We start from the raw sequence: 23,667 nt of genomic DNA on the forward strand, positions 1-23,667 counted from the left end.
CTCCCAACATGGTCTGTCTAGTTCCATTGCTCACACCCCACCAAGTTTGTTCTCCTTTTGGTATTCACAGTGATGTTCTAACAGTAGATCCTGAAACTGGTGAGATTTACACACAATAAATGAGAAAGCCTACTGCACATGTCATGGCTGGTGAGGGTCTACAGAATCTGGTGCTGCCTACTCGGACCCCACCCCCTCTAATCCCCATTCCCCTGCTTCACTTGGCCTTTCTGTTCTAAGGCACTCCAGGCTGGCCCCAGGCTTGGGCCTTGGCACCTGCCTTTCCTTCTGCCTGGAAAGCCAGCTCTCGTCAGATATCTCCATGTTGGATCCGTCCCTGCCATTCCGTCTCAGTTCAAATGTCACCTCTGCAGTGATGCCCCAGTCTCAAAGGGCTCACTTCATTATATCCTGTTCTATTTCCTGCCAAGCAGAGATCAATTCTGAATTCATCTTGCTCGATTATTTTTTACTTATTTACCAGCTGCCCTGCCCCCAGCCCCGAATGGGATGCGAGCTCTGTTATATCCCTAACCCAAAGGCCAGTGCCTGGCACGTGGTGGGAGCGCAGGAAATGCTGCTGGCATGGACTGCTTTCTGGAGTGCCTAGAGAACGAGTTACATCACGAGCCTGTTTGCTCACCGATAGCAACTGGCTGAACGCTAGCCGGGGCTGTGATAACCTCACGGCAGCCAACGACAGCAAAAACAGCCTGACAGTTTGCACCAGGTGCCTTTAACAGCTTTGAGGTTCAGCTACGGCCACCTCATTATAAATCACCTCGGAGAGGACGGCACATTAGGGGCATCAAAGGTACCGGAGTGGGCTGAGAAGAAACGGCAGTGGCTTTGTGCATAATAAATAATTCATTTTCAGATGACTTTCCTATTTCAGGAAGACTTCTCGATTTCATATTTTTTTACGAGTGTGTTTTTTTGTATTTGCATTTTCCAAAGATCCTTTTGCATACTGAACTGATCAGCAGCCGAAACGCGGTTTTCACGGAGAGGGGGTGCCGTGCCCTGTCTGAGAGCACGGGCTCCCGAGCCCATCCACCTGGACTCTTCTGCCGCTTCAGCTTCGTGGCCGGACGGCCTGGAGCATCCTTCAACATTGCGAGCATCCGTGAAATGGGGAGACGAGCAGTACCAGCCTCGCCAGGTCCCTGGAGGGATCTGATGAGTTCCTATAAAGAAGGAGGGATGGAGAGCGTACCTCGTACTAATAAGCATCACAGGTCTGGTGTCATTAGTGAGCGCCGTTGAGGGCAGCCGTGGTTACTCTCCAAACACACAAAGCAAGAACGCCTCTTGAAGCAGAGATATTTTCTCAAGGGCTCTAGCCACAACTTAATTTGCACTTGGTGGAGAAAGTATAAAAATGAAAGCAAGGGTGTGTTATCCAGTGTGACTGAATTTTCAAAAAGTCTGAGGAAAACAACAGAGCGTATCTGGCATATTAATTAACAGGCTGACACAGGAAAAGAATACCATGAAAAGTCAAACAAAAAAGAGCCAAGAATCTGCTTTCATGCCAAAAATAAAAAGAAATTTCATTACTGGAGCCAGGGAAGAGAGTTTCCTTCCCTAACGTGGGGGCCTTTTCTCCAGTTCTGATCTCAGTAGGTGACAGTCACAGTTACCTGTGCTGACTTCACAGGCGACGGGAGACAAATGACCCCACATTACCCTATCTCCGGTGGGCAGAAAGGCTGCTCTCTGGGCCTCGACGAGGGGACAGTGTTGTGCCTTCTGCTGGCTGTGCAAATAGGAGAGGACCCAGGTTGATGGGAGGAGATGGTCCAAGCAAGGTGGGTGTGCCAGGAGATTTAGGCTTGGGGATTCTGGGGATTGGGGGAGGGTGTGGCCCACGAAAAGAAAGGTCAGTTTACGCCTGACTCTTAGGCAACGTGGGGCTCAGAGGCACCCACCGCGGCACAGTGAGAGATCCACATATAACCTCTGACCCCCCCAAACTGAACTACTCACAGCCCACTGGTGACCAGCAGTCCAACAACATAAACAGCCAGTTAGCACACATTTTGTATATTCTCTGTATTATCCTGCATTCTTATAATAAAGTAAGCTGGAGATGATACATATTCTTAAGAAAATCATAAGGAAAAGAAAACACATGTACAGTAAGTACCGGACTGTACTTATTGAAAAAAATCCCCGTATAAATGGACCTGCGCAGTTCCGACCTGTGCCTTTCAAGGGTCAACAGTGTTTAAGGGGAGGAATGTATTAGATCCAGGAAAGCTTACTTAAAATGCATTTCATCAGTCTTTATAATAGGAAATTATATGGCTATAAAAATACGGGTGAGTTCTGCGAGCTAGGTTGGCAGAAATGGAAAAGCCTACAAAACCACAGGTTCAGGACACGCCCAGATCGGTAAGATTTAAGAAGATGCATGTGGACAAGCAGGGGAGAGGTGGTTTGATGATTACTTTCCTGGAATCCCAGGAATCACGTAAGAAAGAACTCAGCGCTCAGTCAAGTGAGTGAAGGGTCCGATGAGGTGTGCACTTCACAGCTCCGGCTTGCGCTTGTCTGGGCTAGGACGTCCTTACTCACGCGAGTGAGCGGGAGGCATCTGGGTGTAGCATAAACAGTAAGTCAGCAGTGGTGCACTGGCGTCTAGCTGCTTCGACTTTGGAAATGGGCTTGAAGACTGGAAGGGTTTAAGTGGGGTTCAAACAGGGCGAAATGAGGAAGGAAGTAGAGGGTATGTAAAGGATTGTACTGGGCTGAGGTCTTCCCGAACGTCTTGAGTATGGCTCTTGCCTATTACAGCTCCCAGTGGAGTGATCTCAACCATCAAAAATAACTCGAGAGTGTCTGAATCCCCCGACTTGACTACTGCCTTCACTGTGCACAAGGAAATCATGGGGTGACAGAGCAGAAGAGCTGACAGAGGTCACGTCTGGCTGTGGGGATCAAGGAAGCTTCCCTGGAGGAGGCGGCATGGGAAGTGGGTTTTACAAAGAGATTCACGAGATGCATTTGTGCTCTCGCTAGAGTAACATTTATGCTCCTACTGCCCAAAGAGCACATGGTACGCCTGACTCTTTGATGTTGTTTGAAAACTCCGTTGGCCTTCCCCAAGGATCTGCAGAGACCTCTCCACCTCACCTCACTGCAAATATCACAGAATGTCACCATCGCCAAATCATTCAGGAGGATGGGAGTCTTTTGATCACTTTGAAGAACCATGATGGTCCATCCGGACTGTCCCTCCTGATTATGTTCTATTTAAGGTCGCACCCCAGTTCTGACGGCTAAGACTGGTGGTCAAGGCTGAAAACACAGTGAAGTGGGAACCTCATCAGGAGCCCGACAGGGAAGGAGGCACATGGCTACCACCCACAGGAGAGAAGCACCACCCACTTGCCTTCCCCAGACTTCGAGCACCCACAGCCACAGCACCTCCATAGCCCCCGCCCGGAAAGTTCCCAGTCTTCTGAGACGTGCAAACGCTGCTTTTCAGAATCACTGACATGCAGTTACAGACGTGCACTAATTAGATTAATGTTAATGCACACTTAATGAGACTCTCCTCACAATTTTCTCCCGAAGGACAAGAATATATTTACCTACAAGATGGTAAGGCATCATTACTTGAGCAGGAAAAAAAAAAAAAAGAGAATGTAATAAAAGTAGAAATACATGAATGGATTTTTTAAAAAAGATTTTATGGCTGTAGACATCAGGGGGAAATGGGCAAAATACTGAGGAAGAAATAAATGTCTTTTGGGAAATCAGCTTTGAGTGTTGGTACCTAACTGAGTCTCAAAGCATTCCTGGAGATGGAATTATATACATCCCACAAACAATGGAGGGGCCGTGAGCCCCACCCCAAACTCATGTCAAAGCCTTAATAATAGTAAAGGCTGTCACAACCGCATTTTACCGTCAGCTTTATTTTCTCACAACGACAGTCCTACCTATTCAAATGTGCTGTCTGGGGGTGTCTGAATTTCTGAGATTTGACAAGAACAATTAAACAGGCATGTTTTTCTTCTTGGTCATAATTATCGGGAGAGGAAGAATTTCCATTATGGAAAAGATCAGTGGATTTGAGTGCATGAAAATTAAACAAATATCCCCAAACTTCTGCATGTTAAAATATATGATCTGTGAGATTAGAAAGCACACGGTGAACTGGGAATATTTGCAATAACATGCCGATGGAAAGGTCAGCATCGCTAGCATATAGAAACAGAAAGGAGAAAGTGGTGTCCACGAGCTGGGCTGGGGGTAGGAGTTTAGCGGGTAGAGTTTCAGGGTTTTGAAATGAGAAAGTTCCAGAGATCGGTTGCATAATCATGTGAAAATATTTAATACTAATGAACTCTACAGCTGAAATCGATCAAGATGGTAAATTTCATGCTATGTGTTTTTACCACAATAAAAAAAAGACTTTTTTATGACAAAGTAACAAGAAATGGAATTCCCAACAAGGAAAGGAAATGGGTAAGAACAAATGTTTGATAAGAAAATGTACAAACCGAGCCTGGGAGCTCAGTCGGTGAAGCATCTGCCTTCAGCTCGGGTCATGATCTCAGGGTCCTGGGGTGGAGCCCCGCGTCGGGCTTCCTGCTCAGTGGGGAGCCTGCTTCTCTCTCTTCCTCTGCCCTTCCTCCCTGTTTGTGCTCTCTCTCAAATAAACAGTAAAATCTTAAAAAAAGGAAAAAATTTACAAATGGAACCAAAAAAGGGCAAATTAAGGCAACAATGAGGTATCATTTTTGCCTAATAACTTGCCTATTTTTAAACTTTAATATCCTATGTTTGTAAAGTTGCAGGGAAATGGGTATCATCATACACAGCAGGTGGAATTAAATCAGTTAAAATTACCGGAAGGCAGTTTGGAGACTATTATTAAAAAATTACAATATTGCACACCCTTTGAGTCATATGCTTTGCTATGAATTTATTCCTAAATGTTTATGTACAGGGATCAATCGGAGATGTGTGTAACGATTTTTGTGGAAAAATGGAAGCCATAAGATACTTCATAATAGAAGATCTCTTTGGCATCTTAGGCTTGTGTGTAGATCATGGAGATACAAGGGAAGCTCTTTGAATGAGCCTAGAACTAGAACTCGTGGGTGTTTTCTCCCATCTTTCCTTCACACCTATGTCCAGCTCATGGGACAGTCCAATCATCTACCTACTAAGATGTGCCTGAAGTGTGCACCTCGCCATTTCTCCCCACTTCTCCACTGTCCTTAGCTCAGCCCCCGGGGCCATCCAGGATGGCGTCAGTGTTCTTTCCTTCGTCCACCATTAAATACTTGTAGCTGGACACATGACCTCCCGGGATAAAGCTCACCCTCCCACCTCCCCTGCAGCTAGAGGTGGTCCCTCGGCGGAGCTCACAGCTGACGGGCTGGGAGCAGAGGTGCTGCATTCAGGGACGGGTCATGTCCTGGATGGAGAGGAGCACATTCTCCTTCCGCCCGTCTGCCTGTGCCTGCTGGCTGCCACAGGAACATGGTTATTAACAATCCAAGCCATGGGGCTGAGGCCGGTACCCTTGGGGTCACTTGGCCATAGGATAGAGGGAGGCCATGTCCTAAGTCCCTAGAGGCATCTGATAATCCCCAGGCTGCTCACACTCCTACAGGACATGTTAGGGACGAGTGAATGCCATTTCATTAGGTCACAGTTATTTGACAACAGCCAAAGGACAGGCCCTAACTCTCTCTGACATCTCTCTTGCTCTCCCAAATCTATTCTCCACCTACAGCTGGGGTGCTCTTCTAAAAATACACACGGGTCACGTGACTCTCTGCCGAGAGCCTTGCAGTGGCTTCCGGTCACGCTCGAAGATCCACGCCTCTTCTAGCTTACGAGTGCTCAGTGACCGTGATCTCAACCCAGAGCATCTCCTCCTCACTCATCATGGTCTTGGTGAGCTGGCTTTCCTCCTGTTGCTCTAATATCTCAAGAACGTGTGACACAGCTGAACAGATGAAGAGACATATCGATATCAGATCTCCTTCAAACATCCCCCAATGAACATATGGTGACCAAAGACAGAGTAAAAATGAAATGAAATGGCAAAAAGTTCATCTAATGAGGGCAATCTCCCTAAAAATGGCCGAAGTTCTTTTACCAATCTAGTCAAAGGTGAAATGAAGCAGCCTTCGTGGGAAGGAAGCCTCAGAACTCTCCAAATATGAAACACTGGGGAGTCGGGATCCTTACGACTTCACCCTCAGTTCCAGAGGAAGATGCTCCAAGATTACTAGCAAAACGTCATCAGACCAAAAGTGTTCTAATCCAATTCATTCAACTCAGTTCAAGAATCTGTGAGCACCTACCCATAGTCTACCACTGCTCTTACGTCATGAAATGTGGGGACTCGACCCAAATCCCCTTCCTGAAAGAATCTGCAATATTATTGTCAGGGTACGGTTTATACCTTGCATCCACAGGTTAAACGGACATAATAAGAGCTACCATGTACTGTATGTTTGCTCTGGACTGGACACTGTCCCAGGCACTCTTGAGTTACGACTCTATCCTTACAACAACCTGAGTAGGTGTTGTCTCTTTCTCCCCCTTGAGATGGGGAAACGAGGCACCGTGCGTAGGCATGCCTGCAGAGCTCGCAAGCGGAGGCTAGGATTCAGTTATGTGCTTTTGCTTCTAGGAGTTCCCGAAAGATCAGTGCAGAATGGAAAACCCTCAGGTGCCAAGACGCGTGAACCCTCCGAGCCTCAGCTTCCTTATGTAGAAATGAAGGAGGACTGTTATAAATCTTCTCGTTGCCTTGACATATTTTCTTTTTTGTTTCCTTGTAACAGAGTCTAAGCAATGAGCCATGCTAAAATAAAGACTAACCAGCCTTCCTTTCATCTAGGTATGGTCATATGACTGAGTGTTTGCTAAATATAGAAATATTATGTTGGATCCTTGCTTCTTGAAAGGGAAAAGTAACTGGCCACATTTGAGCTCCTGTATTTCTTACTTTCTCTGGTCTACAGTGTATGGATAAGTCGGTAGGCACCCCAGCATCCATCTTGGAATCCTAAGGTAACCATGAGCATGGAATTCATGCTGTCAAACTGCTGAGGCAGAAAGAGAGATGGAGCTTGGGTCTCGGGTGGCACGGGGCACCATACCAAACTACACCACCAACCTTAGGAGCTCCAGTACGTGAAAAAAGAAACACCTATGTATTTAAGCCACCATTGGCTGGACTAAAGTAGACTGGGTGGGTGAGGAGCTCTCTCACTTTCAACCAAACGCAACTCCCAATGGATTCAAGGGCCAACGAGGTGTTGGCTCTGCCATCACACAGTGTCACAGCACTGTGTCCACTGCAGCTAGACGGGCGAGGTAAGGCGAGAATGGTCGGAGACCAGCAGAGGAAGGAGGGGGGCCTTGTCGGAGTAGGGATTCACGTGGGCTATGGAGACCACCGGGCTTTGGGATAAGCGACGGGGCATCAGGGACCTGTGAGGTGGGGGAAATGCTGAGTGTGGGAATCGAACAGGAGGTTAACCTACACCGAGCAAAGCCATGGAAACTGTTCCGAGTCTTGCAAACAGCTCATCTGACCAAAGATGCTGAAAAGGAGCAAATTCAAGTAATTCCTTATTCAAGACAAATGGTCTTGTCATCCCCAGTAACAGAAGCACTCACTAAGAGCCTAGCTGAAGGAATGCTACCCTCACACGTGAAACGAGGCACCAGGGGAAGCTCGATGCCTTCGAAATAAAAGAAATCGTTAACGGGAGCCCTTATCAACAGAGGTACCCCAAGCACTTTTACATTTCCTGATGAACAGCAGAATAACTAACTTGCTGTCACCAGGCAACTGTCCATGCTGCCTTTTATTGAAAGATTGATTCCTGAGGCTCTTTCTGCAGTCTATAATAACACTTGTCAATATTTTCTAACAGACGGCAGAGAGGAGACACCGGGCAGTCAACGGACAGGTCCACTCATGCTTCACTTCTGACAGGAAAAGTATTTTCGTAACAGCAGAAAGCTCACATTATTGTCGACAGACGAACAGACCCAAGCTTTTGCACTGTGAAAATTCACATTTAAAAAATGCATTATTCCTTTGTAGGAGCTCCTGAAGAGTCTGAGGAAAAGTAGAGCTCCACGGGGCATCGGTGTGCTTCGTAAGGGAACGCGGATGACGGGTCTTCCCACAGGCACTATAGGACAAAGCAGGGCTGGCCCTTCAAGGAGGAGAGCCCATCTCTGTTCCACGAATCCTAGAGAACACCCAGACAGACTGACAGTCTCCAATCTTTTCCAAGTTGTAAACAGATGTCCTATTAATGAATATAGTTACCGCTTTCCTATGTAGTGTTTCACTTATCTTTAATTAGCTGCCAACACGAATAAGTTGACATTTCACATTCAAACTAGATTTATGGCTTCCTTGGAAAATTGGTAGATCTTAAGAACTTAGAGAACGTGGCTCCCCACGCTGGCTTTCCTACGTGCTAAGTCCTAGCGGCAGCCTTATGACGGGGCAGGTGTCGGCCGCGTCACCTGCCATATCTCCCTCCCATACTTGATCTATTTGGTCTCGGCAGGTACGTGTATTTGAGATTCTTAAAGTCCACGTTGTACGACAGAAACACAGTTATTAAATGACTGCTAATTTTCAAATAATGGAAGATCCAAGTCTAATACCTGGAGTTTGATGATTTTCTAAATAATATTCTGAAAATAGTATTTAGAGACAATATATTTCTTAGACTCAGCCTTTTGTAGTGGACTTAGGTTCACGTGCCCCGCCCCCATCCTGGTTCTTGGTTCACGGACACGTCCCCACCAAGTCTGGGTGACAGCATGGAGCCTTTCTTTCCCTCCGGTTCTGTATTAATAACCCAAAGCAGGGGCATTCTTACCATGGCCAGCGGGATGACGCCCATCAGGTCCTTGTGACTCACGTAGATCTTGGATACACCCAAGTCAGACGTGATGTCTCCTGGATACTCCACCTGCCACGTGACAAGCTGTGTGGCCGGCGGGTCACTGGGCTCCTCTATTTCCACGTCGATCTGCATGACTTCATAGGAGGCTCCATCCACACTGGAGAGAAGCAGAGAACAACTGTGAGCAACTGGAGTGTGGCAGGCAGTGGTAACACCTGTCATTTCTACGTGTGTCTGCGCCCATGTGTGGGTTCCTATCATCCCTGTGAAGAGTGTTTCAGAGACGCAACATCAAAAAAACCCACGCCATCTTCAACACGGTCCGTGGCACTGGCTGGTCTCAGACACCAGCTCTCCCCAGGGCTGCTCGGCTTCCCAGGGCAGGTGCCTGTGGACAGCTATGAAAAGTGCTGATTACATTTCCTAAACGCTTTCCTCCCCTCTATCCATCTAGGAGATTAGGACTCTTTCCATCACTTCCCGGAATCTATATGCTGCTTATATTGGATTTTCCAAAGCCATAGTCAGTCGTCGGTTCAAAGTGGATGCACAGAATTTTACAGGTGTCTGAGGGGGATGAGGCTTTGCTCGCCAGTGGTGCTGAGACAGAGCTGCAGAGGCACAGAGGTGAGGCAGGGACAGGACAGTGAGGCCACGGGGCGCAGGCGGAGAAGCACAGGGAAGCAGCCAGATGTCACCTGGAGACAGGAGTCATTGTAACGATTAGTTTTTGGACATTCTGGGTTTTCCTATAAACATGCATCTGGAAACGAATCCAAGGGAGATTATCAGGATGATTTTTGTTGCAATTTACATGAGTTTAATTAACTGGCTCCCTCTTCTGCCTCTTCGTAGTCCCCTTTCACAAAATGCCGGCCCTTCTATATTGTGGGTGGAAAAAAGGTGCGTGTGGGGCCAGCCAGTCCCTGAGGGAAGAGGTGAGGAACGCGCACACGGGTGAGGACGAACGCAGGAGACAGCTACGACAGATGCTTTAAGCCTTAGTGGCCAAAGCGACTCCCACCCACCAGACGTGCCTCTGAAGATTCAAATGTCACATAAGTGCCAGCTGATCACTGACGTCTGACGCTCCGGACCATGAGGTTGGGCCTTTTACACACACAGCTACACACACACAGAGCCACCGAGACATGCTCAGCGCACCATCAGACCCAGTGAGAAGCTCAGAGACGACAGTGGGGCTTTTAGGCGGCTTTCTTCTCGAAGTAGGGGATGAGAGAGCGGGTGCCTGGATGGCTCGGTCGTGAAGCGTCTGCCTTAGGCTCAAGTCATGATCCCAGCGTCCTAGGATCGAGCCCCGCATCGGACTCCCTGCTCCGCTGGGAGCCTGCTTTTCCCTCTCCCACTCCCCTGCTTGTGTTCCCTCTCTTGATGCCTCTCTCTCTGTCAAATAAATAAATAAAAATCTTTTTTAAAAAAGTAGGGGATGAGATGGGATACTTGAACACCAGGGGAGGCTCTAATGAAAGGAGGCGGGTGGGGGGGAGGAGGAAGAAGAGGAAGAAGAGGAGGAGGTGGAAGGGGAAGAGGAGGAGGAAGGGGAGAAGGAGGAAGGGGAAGAGGAGGAAGGGGAGGAGGAGGAGGAAGAACAGGAGGAAGAGGAGAAGAAGGAAGAGGAGTTGGGCAGGCAGACGAGGCACAGAGGACTGAGGTCAGGGGACCGCCCCAGGGAAGGGAAAGAGTCCGACTGGACCAGAGAGGCTGACCTTCTGCTCCGGCAGCCCTGGGGCGTGGAGCAGGAGTAGGGTGGGGTGGTGGACAGTGAGCAGGGATCGGGGAGAACAGGGCAGCTGGTGTTTCGATCCCACAGGACCTCTCTCTCTCGGCCTCTGAAGGAAAGCAGCTTAACTCTTTGAGCATCGGTGGCTGTGACAAGCGTTGGCCTCTGTCTACTTGGAGCCTCTACCCAGAGCTTCCACAGGCAGAGGAATCCCGAGGTCAGGATGCTAGCACACACCTTTCTGGTTCTGGAACTTGCAAGAACGCTGGCGTTTCCTCCCCGTTCGGGAGCCGGCAAACCCTTCTTCCGGGGTCCTGAGCCCCGCCTGCTCTGTCTCCCACTGGGAGAGGGAGACTCACAGAACAGACCAGGCAACGCTGATCAGGAGCTCAACTCCACGGCCAAGGCATTATGGGAACTCCTGTGCAGCAGAAACCTGACCCTACTGTCCACACGGCTTTCTGTCCTCCCATGTCCGCCGAGGTGCCCTCACCTCCAGCCAGACCGAGCAATCCTCGCTCCACGGGAATACTGGCTTCTTTGTGGCCCCAGCTCGTATGTTTGCTCCCGGAGTTCGCTCTACCGGGAATGCATTTGTAACTCTCTCCACAGATTTGAATCCTTCCCCTTCTGCAAGAGCTAGCCGTACAAACAACAACTATACTTTAAAAAGGGCTCTACTTATTTCATCTAGTTTTACTCATTCGGTAACCCTGCCAGGTTTTCTATCAAGTTCTTTTTCCCCTTTTCCTTCAGATCCCTTGCCTGGCCAAGATGTGTAAGAAACACAGTCGCTTTTGAGCTGACTCTCCTCTCTTTGATGTGGTGATGAAAGCTCCCTACGTTGGGAATTCTTAACCTGGGGACCACAGCAGGCTTGTGGATCCTGAAACTGTGTGCAACTGTGTGTTGTTCTTAACCATTCCTTGGCTTGCATGGGCTTCTCGGAGGTCCTGATGCAGTCGGGCTGTGGAGCACATTCCCGATCATTTCCTTGGTAAATTCTGCGTACGGTGATCCAGCTTTGGAATAGCTCATCCCGTGTGACTTGGATCAGCGGAAACTTGAATTTTAATACCACTTTGCAAATGGTTAACGCGTGCAGGATTCGAGAACGCTTGCGTATACGGCAATATTTATCATTTGTTCGTGTTTAACTGTGAAGCTAAGGGCTGCACCTTTGCAGTTTGCGGGTTTAACTGTAAGGGTCCTAAGAGGGGCTACGCGTATTTGTTCCAAGTTGTGCCCAGCACAGAGTCTGATGCCTGGTGTTCATCAGAACGGCATCTATGGTGGTATAGGGCATAAACACGGGAGGTTAAGTAAACGATCATACAGTCTGTCTGAGTGGTTTTCACCTCGCCCGTGCATGAGAACTGTCAGGGGGGACTTTATAATTTAACCAATGACCACACACACTCCCACAGCTTCCTTGTTGCTGCAGGGCGGGGCCAGGCACCAGTCTCATTTCTCCCTCTCCCCCTTCGTTCCTTCCTTCCACCTGTCTGTCTGTCTTTTTTTACCCAGGTGATCCTACCACGCAGTCAGGACTATGAACAACCAAGTCAGGTTTATGCAGGCTTAATTATGTGGACATTGGCGCTCTGGGAAGTAGGATATGAAGGTATTAGAAGTAGAATGTATGGAGTTAGCAGACGGAGAGGTATGGCTAGTAAAATCAGGGAAGGCACAGGTGAGCCATGAAGAAGGGTTCAGATGCCCATGAGTGCGCAGTGAGGAGGGACAGGAACAGAATTCCAGCCAAGGAGGACCAGGGGGTGGATAAAACTGACGTGTCCAGACGACACTTCTGATGGCCCGGGACACAGCCCTACCCCTCCAGCCTCCTTCGTCTCCTGGCCCCATAGCCCAGTCAAATAATGAGCAGTGAGGATGGGCTCCATGTGTGAGCTTCCTTCAGGACGGCAGTCCTGTTGAGTCGGGCAGGATTTGCACGGAGCGGCTGAGGGCTCCATCCAGCTTAGGGACCTGCCAGCCTTCTGGGCATGGGCACTACCAGCATCAGCAAGCCAAGAAGCCACCTCCCTGCCCTGTCTTGCTTGCAGCTGACAGGTGACAGGGAGCCGAGGAGGGATGCAGCCTCTCACCTCATGGGCACGTCCAATCCCTGCGGGCTGGCTCCATCCATGTGGGCCGGGAAGCACCTTCCTGCAGCCTGTCTTCCCTACAGAGAGGAGCCCCATCTCCCTGGTTTGGAGAGCTCTTCCCATTCCTCAACAACCTCCCCTTACCCGGACCCTTTTGTGCCATGGGTTCAGGCTCTAAACCTTTTCACTAGGAAGCGCTTTCTTCAAACGGACAAAGGACAGCTGTGGACCTCATGACACACTCTGAGGCTTCGCGAAATTTAAGGGAAGCACACACAAGGCTCTCAGGCACAGACAGTGACCGCAACCCCCAGGGCCATGCCTCAGGAACACAAGGAAGGAAACAAAACTTGAGGCTCTGCAAGACCACCTCAGCAGATCCCAAGGTCAAAAAGGACATCGTTTTCAAAAGAAAAATCTTCCTTTAAGACAGTTACCTCTTTCTCCAGATGATGCAAGAACCAGCCTATATCGAGCACTTTGAATGTGCCAAACACTGTTTTTAAGGGCTTTTTAGGTCTTATGCCCACATGCAATCCTCACAGTGTCCCAGTAAATAACTGATCAACTGCCAGTTTGTAGACGAGAACCTAGGTTCAGCGAGGCTCACCCAGCGAACAGGAGAAGGAGACAGAAGATGTGAACGCAGAATGCCCACTCTTGATCCCTACGTGATTACGCTCCCACCTCTTGCTCTGTGGCGACAGGCATGCTTATTAGCAATGGAGATCGAGGACAGCAACTTCCCGTCCCCTGGTAGAACATAGTTCAGTACCCGATGCCTCAAATAAATTCAGGACAAGCAAAGCTGGGACATGTTTGTAACAAGATACTTTGATATCAGGCTGCCTTTAGGGTCCTCTGCCAACTCTTCTAGTCCTACGATGTGTCTACAAATCCAAATAGAGATGTGGCAGCTACAGCTTCAGCTAGGAGAGCCTACCATCTATTTGAGGAATAAGAAACCATGTAGACACGGACCTGGTCATATGAGAACCATCTAGAACTGAGTATTTGAGATGCAGGTCAATGCATCTGAAAGCTAGCTGCAGTCTTCTTCCAGATCAGAAAACCAACACGTTATGGTGGGTCCTTGAAACGAATGCCAATGATCGAACCTCACTTTGCCACCACCCACGCGGGCGACTGGCTCCCAGGGTGAGTGTGAGTGTTGCGGGGAAGCTGGTGGGGTGTAGGGGAGGAAGCAGACAGTGAAATTCCATTTCCAAATAGGCTTTTCCAGATGGTGCTCTCAAAGATAAGTGGATAAAATTTCTGAGAACAAAAGGAAAGCCAGAGAGGAGGTGAGGCTAGTATCTTAATGGCTGTGAACTTGGAAAGCAGTTTGAGATGTGCTCCCAACAATCCAGAATGTTCCCTAGAGGTCATGTGAAGGACACTCATCTACCACTGGGCAGACTATCTCCTCACACCACCTGCATCGTGTCTATATGCCTCACCTCTGCCTTGTGAGTACTTTTGTTCCTAATCACGCCTACCTGTCACCACCCCTGGATGCCTTTCTTTCTTGAGTTTCCCAAACCACCTTGCCCAACTGCAGAGAGCTCCAAGTGCCAGGGGTTTCTGTCCCTGGGAGGGGGTGCTCAGCCAGAGGCTAGTGATGCTGGAGGTGAAAGCCCAGCTCCCTCGTCTCTAGCTGGGTGGGTCAGGAGCACGGCTCACAGCCCAGAGTCTCCCCCATGGGGTCAGGCTGGAGCCACCCTTCACGTGCTTGGGCTCTTCCCTATCTGTTCTCCTTTCCCTGGTCTCTTTTCAGTCTCTCCTGGGCACTTCCTTCATACATCACTTGCATGCAAGTCCTTGTCTCAAGATCTGCTTCTAGGGAAACTGAAGGAGTTTTGAAAGCAAGGAGGACACCAAAGGTGACCGGCGATGCTGATGCTAGGTGAGAAATGAGAGATTCTGGCAACAGAAGAGAAACGAGGACTTGGGGGCGGGGGCGCACAAAGGAACCATCCCTCCAGATCCTCAGCATCGCCTGCTCACCTCGGAGGAGGCCTCCAGACCGAGCCATCGTCCGCCACGGCATTTCGGAAATCCGCTCCAGACACAGACACGGGTCCCCAGGTGTCTCCCAAACGCTCGAGCCTCCCTTCCCCTCCCCCCTCCACACCTCATTTTCAAGATGAAGACGAGGATATTACTCAAACAAATTGTTTCTTCTTAGACATGATCCCAGTATTCAAGTTTCCCATTACTGATGTCTTTTTTCCTAACTTTTTCATTAGCATTTTCAGAATAAAAACCTTTCATTAGGAAGTAAAATATGTACGATCCCTTAATGTATGTACTTTATAATGAGATTTTTGTCACCATAAATTTGTCTTCTCATGTCCTCTATTTCCACCTTATAATACTCTGACGTCTGGTAACCAGAGTTATTCTGGAAAAGAAAAAATGAAGAGCCACAGCTTGGACCAAGGCGTGCTCCTTTCTTCCTTGCTCCCATCCTGCACTTCATTCATCCATCCAGTCGCAGAGGTTGTTGGATACCGTGTTAGGCTACGGGGACTCACATGCAAAGGTCGGCTTTAACACGTAAAGATCCCGTGGTGCCCAGACCGCGCGGGCCCCGCACATCCCTTCCCACCTCCACATTCAGTGATGCCATTTTGGGAGCTTGAGATCGGCAGTGTTGGGAGAACCAACACCATGAAAACTGGCAAAGGCCATCAAGCAGGCTCCCTGTAAGCCCCCCAAGAGCACATTGCTCAAGACTTTTGCTCCTGTGGTGAATACGGTCTGATGGGGAAGATCAATACTAAATAAATGATCATATCAACCAACGTAAACTGGTAAGAAAGATGAGAAGCATGAGAAGCAGCAGTACTGGTGAGATTTTTGAGAGCTCCAGTGGAGTCAGGGAGGTAAGGCTGATTCCCCCCAGGAGCATGGCTCGGGCTGTGCTTTCTAGGGAGGATGGGCAGGAATTCAGAGTCCCAGAAACCGGGACCTGCATGTACCAATGCCCTGTGCTTGGAGGGACAGGACGTGTTGCAGGGAACACAAGAAACCAGGGTGGCCAGAGCACCCACGGGCCAGCAATTGAGCTGTGAGATGCAGCTGAAGGATGGGCAGAGGGAGACCGTGCAAGGCTTTCTAGCTCACACGCAGTGTTGTCTTTTCGCATCAGCAAACCATGGTTTGTTTACGCACAGAGCCTGGGCTAAAAAGGTTTTTACATTTCTAAACGTTGTTATCAAAGAATAAAAGGACATGTAGCATAGAAAGTATATGGCCTACAAAGCCTAAAATATTTAGTATCTCACCCCTTACGGGGAAAGTGCCAATCTCTGCCCTTTATCATCAGAGAAAGGGGAGCTCATTTTAAAACTTTAAAAATAATAAAAGAACATTTGTCTCTTCAATGGGTAAATGCTTGGGAATATCTTCAGTAGATGATATTATGAGGTAGTCAAATATTTATTTCCACCGCAAGTGAATAAATTTGGATTTAAGTGTTGATCTGAGAGTGTTCTATGTAAGAAGAACAGGAAAATGAAAGAGACAGGTGTATGCACAGCCCGGGAATTAAAGCTGCAATTAGGATAAGAATTCACAGACCAGATTTATTGTATAAGATAACAAAGAACAAGATGACCTTAACAGAACCAGGAAAAAGAGGCTAAGCCAAGTTATGGACGGTTGTCATGGGGAAAAAATGAAAAAAAGAGGTGACATTCTTTGAGATGTGTGATGAGTCCTGCAGAAATGTCTAGTGAACATGAGAATATCAAGCAGGGTCAGGGGCAACGTTTCCTTGGGGGATCCCCCACACACCCCAGGACATCTGAGCTCTGCCCTCTAAGTCCCAGTAGCAGACCCTAGTGGGTGTGACAGCCAAACCACTCCCCACACTCCCTAAAGATACGCACAGACCTGCCACACAGGTGTCCTTCTCTGAATCAGGTGGGGCTCTTGTCAGAACTGGCCCTGTCCTCTCTTCCTGCCAGCCGCACCCCTGCTTTCAGCACTGAGCTCCTCCAGGTAAGGGTGTGAGTGTAGGTCAATAGGGATGGAGATGGGGGGTGGACAGAATAAGGATGGGGATACCAGCCAAGGCATGGGTGCTTTTGAAGGGGAGAAGGGGAGAAGGGGAGCGGGCAGTGATTATGTGCTCTTTCTACAGGGGGAAAGTGAGAAAGGCCCCCCTGAAATGTGTGATGATGCCCGCCCTCTATCTCACCACCCAGTTTGGGGTTCCTGACCAGGGGATGCTGGGTGGGTTTGCAATGGGAATGGGGAAGGAGGACTCTCCAAATCAGTCTGCAGATGAGTGGGGGTCAGGAAAGACTGCAGTCAGGAGGTCAACCCAAGAAGGGTCTCTCCTGGAAACGTGGCCACCATCTTCCCAGCCAAGCAATTCCTGACCCTCCTCTGGATGTTTTCGACTGTGCAACCTCAGCTTAGTTCTAACTTGTTCTCATGACGAAGGTGGCCCATGGAGCCTGTGTGTCAGCACAGAGCTCCTCCCTGGCGAGGCTCACAGCTGGGTTCTGGTATAGGAGGCTCCAGGGGTCAAGCAGTCAAACCATGAATGAATAAACCCTTGCCTAGAAACACAAACGAAGTTTCCTGTGCTCAGGGCATCCTGGGGCCCATCCGGACATCCCTGCCCGTTCAAACAGCCCCGGGTCCTCCGTATCTAAATGCGGGTGCACCGAACTGCTTTCAGCAAAGGTCAGTGGCTTGAAAACATCACTGTGGTTGGAGGGTGGAGAATGGACCAGAGGCGGACCAGAGAGGATGTGGGTAGACGGGGCAGAAACGAAAGAAACAGGGTTGCACGCTGGAGCTCGTGGGCAGTGGGGGAACAGGCAGGGCTGAGGCTCGCCGTGAACACACGAGCTTCTGTTCTGTCCTGCTGGCAGTCGCCGTCTTCCTGCCCCGCGACCGTCCCCACTGGCTCCCACCTACCACTACAGCTTTACATCGAGGCAGACACGCCGCAGAGGTGTTCCCTGCTCCCTGTAACGATGGAGCTGCCAGTCCAAACAGCCCGGCTTCCCCTGCAGCACGAAGGGGTCCACGGAAACACCGACGGCACGGAGGATACTGGGATAAATACTCGGGTTCCCTGTATCGGGATAAGGGTGCTGTAACATGCTGTTGCCATCATACAACGATCTCTCCTCACTTAACGTGTGCATCGCAAGTGTCTGTCACAAACGCCATCGTGGATGGCTGGCTGTACTCGTAACATAATAACACCGAACACCACATGGATCCATTGCACGGGGGTAGCTCACGTCTTTTCAAAGATGTCGTATCTAATAAAATCTGTGAATGGCATCTGGTCGAACACTGCTGGGACCCTTTGATTCATGCACAAGATGACAAACAAGGACATGGCAGGAATCAAACCTGTTAGTGTCTGAAAGGGAAAACTAACAAAGACAATGACAAGTCGGGCGCTTCAAAAACCCAGGCTGGCACTCACGGAAGCACAAGATAAGCCTTGGAGAAAATTCCCTAAAAATCTAGATCACTTTTTCAAAACTGACCAAGACACAGTTTTTCTGTTTTTTCCTGCCTGAAAGATGACCTCTCCTACACATTCAATACTGATTTCCGTCTTTATCCGAGAATAAAGCCATCGCTCTAATTATAACTGTTGCTTATTTAAGGTGAAAAAACGCCAATTTTCTCTGTCTTAAGCTTCATTTGTAAAACGTAAGTCCCTAGTCAAACCTCATTTATAGTGATATTTTACCATGGCATGGCAGCCTCTATTTTTACCCAGATTTAACTTTAAATGATCCTTGACGGAGTGTTTGTCGTCCTCCGGTGAGCAATCAGAAGCCCCAAAGGTCTTCATTCAGAAACAGGAAAGAAAAGCAAATCCCATCTAACGTGCAACGTCCTTGACGTGTCCCGGAGCTGCCCCCACCCACCCACTCCCATCTGCGAGTGTCCCCCCCACGCCAGGTAGAGCTTCCACAGCAGACAAATACAGGGGAAAAAAGAGTAAAGCTAACTCCTGCATCACGACATTTTCTCAAATGTACTTGGGGATGGAGAGCCCTTTTATTTGTATATGTTTCTTTTTGTTGGGAGTTTTTCACTCAAAAAGAAATCCAATTCGTATGCCCCCGACACATGAGCACTCTTGCCGGGGCTGCAGACTGTTGGAGATGGAGATCACATCGTGTCTGCATAAACAGGTCACGAGGATGCCGTCCACTCTCTCCTTAGCTCCACGTCTCTGGGGAGGCGGAGCTGGGACTGGGGCAGGACACACGAGGCCCCTAAAAATGTAACACCATCCACTGGGATCTTGGAACAAATGATGAGCAGAGACTATTTCTCTTTATCTGGCCACGATCTCTTTAAGCATGCCGCCGAACTGCTGGGGTAGAAAGAAGGCTCTACATTCATTGGAAAATGCAAACAGGATTATTAGTTGACAGGGACAATCACTGCTAACTCTACTAATGGTTTTCTTAACTCCCATCTGACGTGACAAACAGAAGTGCCGAGAGGCTAGGATGTTCTCCTCTTTCGAGATAGAAAATAATCCAAATATGTATCTAGTTGATTCCTCCTATGAGAGAGAGGATTCTGTTTCTGGAGGCTTAGCTGGTGAACTCCCATGCAAACAGACCACACCGCGTCCGATGATCAATACATAATCGTGCTTCAGCCTTCAAGCGCTCAGGGTCCGCGGCTGAAGAATTAATTTGCTCGTTGAGGTTAATAGAATGTCAATTAATTTCTTGGTATAAATGTCAATACATTCTGTTAAGCCCTATGATTTAAATATAATTAAAGATAAACTTTAAGTCAATGTTGCCTTTCTGGATTTGGGCATGACGGGTGACTTACTAAACCTCACAAGGCTGCAGGGAGGAAGGGTTTCAGCAGCCTGGAGTTCCTCAGACAAGCAGTTATCTTTGAGAAACAGAGTTAGCTGTACCTGATCTTACCTATGGCTTCAAACACCCACCTGGTTACAGTTCATGCCACTCCCCGGGAGTTTGACAGAGAAGGCTACTGTGTCATCACGGACACACTCTGGATTAGACAGTGGCCATCGGCAGTGATACACAGTGTCTGAGACAAGGGACTTGGCAGTGAATTACACCCAGGATGGAATCTGGACTTGGCACTAGTTATGTTATCCAACACCTGATCTCCAGACGCCTCAGGTTTCTCAACTATACAATGGCCAATAATCACAACTCCCTTTTTGCACACATGGTCTCCTTGACACATCATCACCACAGCTAGGAGTGTCTCATACATTTGTGCAGGTTGCACACTGAACACTTCGAAGGGGACCCACCTTGACTTTGTGAATGACGCCCCCAGAATTGTTCAGTGTACCACATACACACCACACTCAGAGGCCTGACCACCGTCCAAAGACATTGTTGTGATTGATTAGTTACTTATTTACATAGGTAATTCTCTAAGCACAGAGTGAATGCTTCGAGGCAGGAACTCTCCCTCCCTGCCTCCCTTCATTTCTTCCTTTCCTTTCAACTGTTCCTTTCACTCAACTGTACAGACCCCGTATGTTCTAGGTTCCCAGTAGATGAATATTCAATAATACAGTGAGTCAATGACTGTGTGGCCAATGTTGGATATACTCAAAATCCATTCTCCCCTTCCTCCTTGCCAACAGAGCCCAGTTTGTCCAAGTTGGCAATACGTACCCCTTCCCAACAAAAACCAAATGACTGGGAAGCTACAACATGTGTATATTTCTGGCCAACAAGATGTAAGCAGAAATCTGTTTTGTGAGGCTTCCAGGAAACAAGTTTTTCCCTTGGTAAAGAGGTGCAGTTTCAGAGAGCAGGGGGAGCGGCAGAGGGAGAGGGAGAAGCAGACTCCCCGCTGAGCAGGGAGCCCCACTCAGGGCTCAATCCCAGGACCCTGAGATCATGACCTGAGCCAAGGCAGACGCTTCACCAACTGAGCCACCCAGGCACCCCCATGTTTGTTTTTTTAATTCAGATATTAGTTCCACCATCTTCCCAGGTCTGAATGAGTCTGGCCACGTAAATTACATAGGAAACTGAAGGAATTAGTGTATGAAACACTAATCTTCACTAGAATGCTTGAGAATACAATCATAAAATTACACCATTGTGTTTAAATGCTGGCCAGCAGCTAGCAGCCCTCTGTTATTTATTCTTTAAACACCCCATCTAGCTGTTGAGAGGCAGCTTGGGGCAGATCTTAGTAGCCAGGGCTCTATCGGCCAGAGACCTAATTTGCAAAGATTGCTGCATCATGAGGTGACAGGAGACACGTCCGCTGAATTTTCCAGCAGTATAAAAAGTGGATGAAGGCGTGAGTAGTCATTTTAAGCTACAAACAGAAAGAGGGAGAGGCTTCTCTTAGAAAGAGATTAAAGCCAGTGACACCAAGTAATTTTAGCATGCTTGTTAGCTCTCTTTATTTTGCGATATATATACGATCTGTAGCACTGGGGATGAGATCTCCAATTTCAGACACTATAAAGGCCAAGCACAGAGTGAGGAGAGTGGCCTGCTGAAGGGAAACAGCAGTGGTGGGGACTGTGGCTAACTGAAGGAGGCACGCCATGACTCATGGGGCTGCTCTCACCCAGCTCTTGCCTATTGTTCTGGGAAAAAACGTAGGCCCGGTATTGACAGCTGTTCTGGTTTTTTCCCCAGAAGATATCCATTTTTTTAAATTGAAAGCTCCTGATTATTAAACATTGACAGCTAATTCAAATTTTCTTAAAACCACCAGGAAAGCCAAATAAATATATATTTAGGCCAGACCTGGCACAAAGTCCCTGGTTTGCAATGATGGTGACAATGATGATGGTGATGTTGAAGGTGGTGATAGTGATGATGGTGATGATGATATTGGTGGTGGTGCTGATGATGGTGATGATGACGGTGATGATGGTGATGATGATAATAATGATGGTGATGACGGTGATGATGGTAGTGATGATGATGATGGTGATGGTGATGATGGTGATGGTGATGATGGTGATGGTGATGATGGTGATGGTGATGATATTGATGGTGATGATGATGGTGATGGTGATGATATTGATGGTGATGATGGTGATGGTGATGATGATGGTGATGGTGATGATGGTGATGGTGATGATGGTAGTGATGGTGATGGTGATGATGATGGTGATGACGGTGATGATGGTGGTGATGGTGATGATGGTGATGATGGTAGTGATGGTGATGATGGTGGTGATGATGATGATGATGGTGATGTTGATCATAATGGTGATGATGGTGATGATGATGATGGTGGGACACTGATTAGAACTGGAAAGATACTGATATGTCTTCATATCTATTAAACCTAGCTCAATATTGTGGGGATATCAGGAGACATTTAACAACTCGTCTGACCCAGCATTTCTCCACATATCACGGTAATGAACGGTAAGGCACTTGCTGGTGGCCAACATGCATTCTGCAGCTCAGACCCTGACTAGATCAATGTGTTAGTTGTTGCGGTAGTTGATGTGTGAGCCAGTTTTCATTGGTCAGTCTGAGCATATGATATTAGTTATCCTTCAAATGTTAACAAGAAAGAGAGGGCTACTATAGGTAGTCCCTGGCAGGCTTTGGCAGCAGGAAGGACTTGCCATTGGTTGCTGCCATTGGATGGATGTCACAAGGCAGAAGTGAGCATGAGGCAGGTACAAAAGAATGTGTTACTGCTTTTGATTTTTTCTATGTCACACCTCACATATTTCTCTCAATGAAGAACAAGTGTGGTCAGATGAATGACCCTCAAAGATGCCCATGGTCTGATAAACAGAAAATGTGAATGCTACCTTATATAGCAAAAGGGATTTGGTAGTTATGACTAAGTTAAGGATCTTGAGAGGAGGTGATTATCCAGTTGGGACCTAAGTGTCATTAAAAATGCCCTCACAAGAAGATTTCAGTACAGGAAAGATGAGGGCCAGGTGACAGTATCAGAAACAGAAATTAGGGGTATATGCTTTGAAGATGGAGGGAGGGGTTACAACCCAGGAAATACAGGTGGCCTCTGGAAACCTGAAAAGACAAGGAAACAGATTATCCATCAGAGCTGCCAGAGGGGCTCAGCTCTGTCAACAGCCCGTGAAAGGGATTTGAGACTTCTGCCTTCTAAAACCGTAGGGGAATAAAATGATATTGCTGTAAGCCACAAGTTTATGGTAAGTGGTTCCAGAGGCCATAGGAAACAAATACAGGCAGGGACTCGGTCATTGTTAGAAAGACCAACTTACTAGGGAAACATGCTATTGCAAAGATTGAGAAAGTCAGTTGCCAAGAGCTGTAGCCTGGATGTCCGTGTCCCTTCAAAATTCATGTTGAAAGCTAACCCTTAACGTGATGGTATCAAGAGGTGGGTCCTTCGGGAGGTGATGAGGTCATGATGATGGTGCTTCATGATGGGATTCGTGCCCTTACAAAAGAGACCCTAGAGAGCTCCCTCCCCTTCCCTTGACATGAGGACACAGGAGAAGATATCTAGGAGCCAGGAATCCAGCCTCACTCAGACATGGAATCTGCAGGTGCCTTGATCTTGGCCTTTGGAGCCTCCAGAACTGTGAGAGGGAAATCTCTGTTGTTTATAAGCTACCCCGTCTGTGGTATTGTGTTCTAGCAGCCTGGACAGACAATGACACCACATTTTTACGTGGATATAAGCATTGGGATGCTAAGCACTTGAAATGGGGATTGCGCAGTGGGACTCCACGCCAGCGCTTACATGAACAACTCCTTCCAACCTGATTTATTTTGCCCCCACCACCTCACATGTCAAGCCAAAGTTTGGGTCTCATAAAAAGAAAGAAAACAGGACCTTTCTCTGATCTTCACAAATTTGAAGAAAGAAAGAAAGAAAGAAAGAAAGAAAGAAAGAAAGAAAGAAAGAA

General features: G+C 48.1%; 1 protein-coding gene across 1 annotated transcript in view; it reads right to left on the reverse strand.

Moving 5' to 3' along the window:
- TMEM132D (transmembrane protein 132D) overlaps nt 1-23,667 on the reverse strand; it is a 549,620-nt gene that overhangs the window by 157,527 nt on the left and 368,426 nt on the right. The window contains exon 6 of the mRNA XM_040620044.1: nt 8,892-9,075. Coding sequence (XP_040475978.1) covers nt 8,892-9,075 — 184 coding nt within the window. The remainder of the gene's footprint in view (nt 1-8,891; nt 9,076-23,667) is intronic.

This window comes from Ursus maritimus, unplaced genomic scaffold (assembly GCF_017311325.1).
Source record: "Ursus maritimus isolate PB19 unplaced genomic scaffold, ASM1731132v1 scaffold_33, whole genome shotgun sequence".
NCBI lineage: Eukaryota > Metazoa > Chordata > Mammalia > Carnivora > Ursidae > Ursus > Ursus maritimus.